The following is a 7,571-nucleotide window of genomic DNA, read 5'->3' on the forward strand; positions in this document are numbered from 1 at the left end:
TATCAGTTAATTAGGGTGACAAGATATGTTACTACAATAAGTTGTACGTTATCTGTGTTTTTAACTGTTCTTAAAGAGGATTTGTTTCATAACCATTCATAAAATGTGTGAAACACTAATTGAATGAAAGCTGTATTTTATTTTCCCTGTTTTTATACAGAACAACATTCAACATGAACAAGTTAATGTTACATTACTGTTAATTGTCACTGATTGCTATTTGTGATGACAGATGTTATAAAAAGGAAATACTTTTTGCATGTTGCTCAGTTAATACACAGCTTCAGAAGAAAACGCAGCAGCTCCGTCTCTTGTGGTTTTTTCTTAATTGTTCATTTCCCCTCATCAGGCGGTGAGGGTGCTACACATATACTGTCAAGATTTCAAACCATTACTTTAAAATAAACGTTAGACGGATCACTAAGACATGAACCTGAATATAGACATAAGTGCAATTCAATAGCCCTGAAAACCAGCCTCAAGGTCATAATAATATTAAACAACAGGATTAGGAAGAGAGTAACATACTAATTACTCTATAAAGATTCATTTATTTATTTATTCACAGTTACAGTCTTTAAAATCTTAATGATTATTGGGTTTATTGTGTGTATTGTGGAGTGATGTTGAGGTATATTGATGGATTTGTACTCTCCATGTGAGGTTTACACACACACACACACACACACACACACACACACACACACACACACACACACACACAATCAGCTTCAGACTTCAAACACTGCTTACTTCCAGCCCAACTTGTAAAAGTAAATTGTCATTCAAACACAGACTGAAGTGGAAACGTGTATTCAGCTTTAAATACAACTGTGGAGAACACAGTAGTGTCTCATTTATAGGAATAACTCCATACAGGCTGTTAGGATTGATCCACTCAGGTAATGAGATAATCATTTGCTATCTTGCTGAAACTCTGTTTTACTCTATTGCACTTTTTTTTTATTGTATATTACAATTATTAATAACATTGCTTAGTAAATCAGAGGTAAGGTTATACATATTTGTATAATACAAAATACAGTATCTTTGTTACAGATTCTATTTACAAAAATTATATGATATATAATAAATATACAGATACGTCTATAGTGTAAATGCACATCATATGATTTCTCCATGGTCTTGGTGTCTTTCATTCCCAGTATGACAAAGAACAGGGTCTTCTGAACTCCTGTCCAAACTCGTGGATCCATTTATTAGCCACTGAAAAGACACAATTGGATTTATTTATGAATTTTAGAATACACACAATAAAACAGTAATTCCAGCTGGTTACAATATCTTTAAAAACCTACCCCATTTGTTACCCCTCAACACGGGGCATCCAGCATGCTCCGTATACAAATCCACTTCTCCATTCTTGTGGAGGTTGTACCAAAACACTGCTGAACCCTTCAACAGCAGAAAGTGGATGCATGAATTTTACTTAAATCATTCCAATACACCATATAAATCAGTGATTTGACGGTTTACCTTCATTGGCTTCAATGCAACTCCAACTTTAGGGAACACAGTGGCGCCCCCTATCTCCACATCACTCATCTACAGCAAGAGCACATCATTTATTGTTCATAAGGATTGTGCAATGCAGGCAATATGGCAAATTAACATAGAAAGTAACTTCTAATGTTTACTTCTTAATGTTTAATTTGAAGGGCCAAACTTACATAAATTAAGAATGTAGCAATCCTTCCATTCTCATTATCCTGTGAGATCAAACATTAAAGTTATCTTGCAATGATTTGATTGGTTAATATGTTATTAAGCTCTCACTGACACATAATAGAGCTATTCTGTTTGAAGACATAAAACAGAGCCATGGATTCTCTCTAGGTTAAGGAAATGTGAAAACCATTCTACAGCTGAAGAATGACTTTCACATTTTTCATCAACAACATAAATTGCACACATACACATTCAAACCTCAAAGGAATTTGAATTTAAACATTTAAGAGAAAAAAAGAACATTTCAGGGGCAATTGGAACGCCTCTTGAAGTAATGATAACCACAGGTTTCATTTAACTCCGGAGAGAATCCATAACAAAAAAAATATATATATATATTTTAGTAGAGTGATCTTACCTGTTCATCATAATGTGGTTCATATCTGCCACCGATCCCATAATTCTGAACCTGGAAAATAATTGCACCTTAATTGATATTGAAACTTCAGGTAAAACAACACCTATTATTTCAAAAGGAAAATTCATATTAATTCGTTGAGGTATCCTTAAATATCCATTGAAGTTTGATAAATAAGGTGAATATAAAATTACTATATCAAAATTAGTCCTCAAACCTCTCAGGTTCTTTGGCAAAAGTTACAAAAAAGCAGACTAAACCAGTTTTGTCTGGAAGTCAACAATTAACATTTTAATTAACATTTTTGTCAAGACTATATTATATTATATTCATTTATGCAAAAGACTGTGACCAAGCTAGCTGCAAGACATGTTGTCCTTAAAAAAGAGATGCTGTCTGTGCATGAACAGGTGATTTCTTTCTTACTGTGACCGTACAAAAAATTCTTGAACTGAGTCCATGGAGAGTCCTGTGATGTCAGCAATCCTCTGACTGACCTGAGCAACCACGGGGTAGTCTTCCTCAAGAAAAACACTGAAAACAAGTTAATTATTTTTCAGTAACACTTCACAAGAAGATTTAATTTGTTGTTATCAAATTGAACTATATTGTAAAGTCTTTCCATTTTCTTTCAATAATAAGTGTGAAGAAATTATACAAGTTCTATAATAAAACTGCAATCTAGGGTAAAGTTTCATTTTGAGTGAACAAAATGGGGGGGGGGGGGGGTAAAATTATCACCCTTGAGAAGTACGGCTCTTTGACACTCCTCCTCTTGTCTCAGACCTAGAAAGCTACAGGAGGCCACAAAAGATAAATGGAATGTCAAATAGAAACATATAAAACATCAATAAACATCATCAAAATGATTAAGATTATAATAATGACACATATTTTATTGATTTCTCTGTGTGTGTAAGATATTTACTAGAGGTCTGGAGATATTCTTCAGGGTCTCTATCTCTTGGTCTGAAATAATGTCATGATATCTGATGATTAGAGGATCGTCCCACTCCACTTCCTCTTTCACTGGTGCATACATCAATCTGGGGTTTCCTCCACCTGTGCTGTACCTACAGGTCAGCGCCCTCTGCCTCTTGGAGGTCTGATTTGATCAAATATAATAAACATCCAATCAATACACAATAGACTTACATGGACTGCTGTAATTGCATATCAAATTATTATTTTAATTTGATACAGTGCACTTGCCCTCTCATCAATCTCTCCTCTGCACAGTGTTTCATATTTACTTGAGCTTGTGTTCAGTGTGAATATGTCGGGGTTTGAAGTTCTCTGTGAGCGAAGGCATTTATACAACCTCAGCTGAACTTTGACATCATTGTTATCCGGGTCTGAGGCAAAGAAGTTAATCTGTAGATCAGTAGTCTGATCACAAAGCATTAACTTCACATATAAAAATACTAGTATTAAACTCCATGAACTCACCCAGATTTAGAAGCTGTTGGCAGAAGTAGATTGCCACAGGTAGGCTGCCAAAACGATGGGCTGAGGAACTAAGGAAATAAAGCAACTTTTTCACAGTGATGGTTGAGTTTTCTGATAACTCTTCCAGACTGTAAACAAACCAGAGAAAAGCAAGCTGGAATTTTTTCTCTGTAGAAGCAACCAACCCCACATGGTAGGCTTCATCCGCAGTTAGAGCCGTTTCTGTGAAACGTGAAATGAAAGCATCAGTCGGACTTTAAAGGAAAAAAGTGAAACTCTCACAGTGACACTACATTAGTGCAGACATTTCACCCTTTGTGATGTTGCGTGGGTAGAGTTTGTAGATCTCTTGCATTCTGATCAGTCCTGAAGCGGCGCCTCTCCAGTCCTCTGCCTGTGGGATTTGTGCATTTGTCAGCACTGTCTGAAACGCTACAAGATTTTCAAACATGAGAACAAATCCATTAATAAATGCATTGCTCTTAATCACCAGTTCTTCTCCACATAATCATTTCTATTAACAGACTATAATGCATGTTTTGTCATTTGACTTTTAAAAAATGAAATAAGATCTCACATTCATAAAGACTCTTTTGAGTGTAATCTGCAATGCACAACCATTCAGCTCTCACACGTCTGAAGAGTTTGTAAGATGCTACAGGGTCTTTGATTTTCTCAGGGTCATAAGGGTCTAAGAAAACGGCCAGTTGAAGCCGCAGTAGAAGCCTGGATTGGAGATAAAATTTTGTCAAATGTCAAAAGTTTACATACACCTTGCAGAATCTGCAAAATGGTCATTATTTTACCAAAATAAGAGGGATCAAACATTTTTGTGTATTTGAACCCTTTCCAACAATGACTGTATGATTTTGAGATCCATCTTTTCACACTGAGGACGACTGACAACTGAGCAACAATTACAGGTTCAACACTTACTGATGCTTCAGAAGGAAACACAGTGCATTAAGAGCCTGAGGGTGAAAACTTTTGAACCGAGTAAAGATGTGTAAATTTTTCTTATTTAGCCTAAATTTGTATGATATTAATAAATACATATATATTTTTCATTTAGTACTGCCCTTCAGAAGCTACAGACGATACTTACATGTTTCCTAGAAAACAAAATAAGTAAAATTTATCTTGATCTTCAAATTCGAAACATTTTTACCCCCGACTCTTAATGCATTGTTAGTTTCCTAGTTTCCACAGTTAGTGTCCTATACCAGATTATTGTTGTAAACTAAAAAGCTTTTAATAAAAAATACTTTCATCGTTTAGGAATTCTTACCTTTTCATGTTCTGTACATTTTCTTCTTCAGCATCAATGTACAAACTGAAGAGCTCCAGAAGGTCTTTCTCCTCCTCAAGTAGTTGTAAAATTTTGTCTATAAAACAATTACATCTACGCTTAATTGTCAAAGAACATAAGGTTTATTTATTAGGAAAGAAAACAATAAGAAAATTAATTATTATTTAGACATCAATGGAATAAAGTGAATAACAGAAGTGAAAAAAAATTATTGTAAATATGATAAAATAGAAAATAATCATAAAAAATGTATAACCTTAAATGAAGTAATTAATATTGAATTCAAATATAATACCTGTTGAAGTGAACATTTCATCCCCTGTAGTACAGCCAATCAAAGAACACATGAAAACAAGAAATGTCAGTTCCTTTACTGCCATTATCAGACCTTCAATACCTCAAACCAAAAACTTGTGTATGTATCTAAAAGAGAACTAGCAGAGCTTATATACAGATTGTTTATATGCATAGACACACCTGCATTGCATCATCTACCAACATTTTCCAATTTCCCAGTATATGCAATCAAAGATTTATAAAACAAAAGTGAAAATTAACATGAGTGAGCTCACGTGACGTCTCTAATTTCTTGTACATATTAATTAAATGTACCTAATAACTGTACAAACATCATTGTGCTTGTTCAATCAAGAGACTTGTTCTAAAATCATTTAACACTGCATATAGAATTTTTATTTAGTTTTACTATAACTTTTTCTATTCGTCATTTGTTTAGAATCCTATTTGTGTTTGTTGTGCAATCATTTTATTTTATTTATTTATTTGAAATGAGCTACCCTCCGGAAAGTCTGTAGAAACTAGTCAGTCCAGTTATTTTAAAGCAAGAATACCACAACCAGATCCCTGCATATCATCATAGGCTGTCAGTTTGACATATCAACAGAGTATTTAAACACAAATGTTTCTTTTACTTTGCAGTCTTACTTGTCTAGAAGTGGTATGTGCAACTGTTCAGACACTGGTCAAATTTCTAGTGCCAGAATAATAAATATATATATATATGTTTTTTAATTCAGCTGTCTCATTCATCTGCCAATCAAAATATTGTCACAAGAATGCTGTGTTAACAACCATGTCTGCATCACATGTGAGTGTAACTAATGTAGAAACTAAAAGTTAAAGTACAGTGTATTGGTGTGTGCCATATCTCATGCATAAAGGCTCTAAGGTATGTTGACTGCCTTGTTTTCTTCATGCGGGGTTCACCTAAACATCCCGCTTAAGACAGAACCGGGAGAGAGAGAGAGAACATAACACGTACTGCAATACCTGTACGTCATTATACTGGAACACAACACAGACATTCATGTAAAATCATACTGATTCCTGCCCTTCATGATCTGGATTAGTGAGAAATGAAAATGAAAGAAAATCAATACATTATTTAAAATTGTGATATCACAGTGTTATCAGTGCTGTTCAGATAAGTCTGAAGTTCAGTTAAACACCTTTTCAGATAAGTTTATCTTCAGATAAACACCTTTCTTACCAGAAATCTTGTAAAATAAATTATAGTTTCCAGGCCAAATACACTACCAGTCAAACGTTTTGAACAGTAAGACTTTTAATGTTGATGTTTAATGTTTTAATGTTAATGTTTAAAGAAGTCTTATCTGCTCACCAAGCCTACATTTATTTGATCCAAAGTACAGCAAAACCAGTACAATTTTTTTATATTTTTACTATTAAAAATAGCTGCTTTCTATTTAAATGTATTTTAAAATGTAATTTAATCCTGTGATAATCAGCATCATTACTCCAGTCACATGATCCTTCAGAAATCATTCTAATACTCTGATATTATTATTATGTTAAAAACAGCTGAGTATACTTTTTCAGTTTTTTTTTGATGAATAGAAAGTTCAGAAGAACAGCATTTATCTGAAATAGAAATCTTTTTAACATAATAAATCTCTTTAACATCACTTTTGATCAATTTAAGGCATCCTTGCTAAATAAAAGTATTAATTTCTATAATTTGTTTCCAGTGAAAAAAAAATGATATTGACTCCAAGCTTTTAAATGGTATAGTGCAGGGGTTTTCAAACCTGTCCTGGAGCCTCCCCTGCCCTGCACATTTTGTATGTCTCCCTTATTAGGCACACCCAATTCAGGTCTTGCAGTCTCTACTAATGAGCTGATGATTTGAATCAGGTGTATTAGATGAGAGAGACAAGCAAAATGTGCAGGGCAGGGGAGGCTCCAGGACAGGTTTGAAAACCCCTGGTATAGTGTATAATGTTACAAAAGCTTTTGATTTCAGATAAATGCTGAACTTTGGATCTTTCTATTCATTAAATAATCCTGAAAATAAAAATTACTCAACCGTTTTAAATATTGATAATAATAATGTTTCTTGAACAGAAAATCAGCATATAATAATGATTTCTGAAGGATCATGAAGACTGGAGTAATGATGCTTTTAGCTTTGATCACAGAAATAAATTACATTTTAAAATCTATTCAAATAGAAAACAGTTATTTCAATTAGTAAAAATATTCCACAATATTACTGCTTTTGTTGTATTTTAGATCGTTTTAATGGTAGTGTAAGCGCGAAATGCCCCCATTGGATCTGGCGTCGCGTCAGGCCTCGCTCTAATAGGCTGCTGCAGTTGCCGCAGAGCAGCCAATAGGCGCGCAAGCTGTTTCGCCTATGTCTGTATGCTGCTGCAACGCGCTTTA

The 7,571-nt window shown here is 34.1% G+C and overlaps 1 protein-coding gene across 1 annotated transcript; it reads right to left on the minus strand.

Annotated features, from left to right (window-relative positions):
* Positions 1-1,014: 1,014 nt before the first annotated feature.
* Positions 1,015-5,245, minus strand: LOC141344467 (prolyl 4-hydroxylase subunit alpha-1-like). The gene is made up of 14 exons (XM_073849359.1): positions 5,161-5,245; positions 4,845-4,941; positions 4,134-4,282; positions 3,869-3,988; positions 3,557-3,778; positions 3,320-3,462; positions 3,036-3,212; positions 2,849-2,901; positions 2,545-2,641; positions 2,108-2,158; positions 1,692-1,730; positions 1,498-1,566; positions 1,320-1,416; positions 1,015-1,227 (listed from the first exon to the last, which is right to left on the minus strand). The coding sequence occupies exons 1-14, from the start codon at positions 5,243-5,245 to the stop codon at positions 1,157-1,159; spliced, it is 1,470 nt and encodes a 489-aa protein (XP_073705460.1). The 3' UTR covers positions 1,015-1,156.
* Between the last annotated feature and the right edge of the window lie 2,326 nt (positions 5,246-7,571).

Source organism: Garra rufa, chromosome 10 (genome assembly GCF_049309525.1).
Source record: "Garra rufa chromosome 10, GarRuf1.0, whole genome shotgun sequence".
In the NCBI taxonomy this organism is placed as follows: domain Eukaryota; kingdom Metazoa; phylum Chordata; class Actinopteri; order Cypriniformes; family Cyprinidae; genus Garra; species Garra rufa.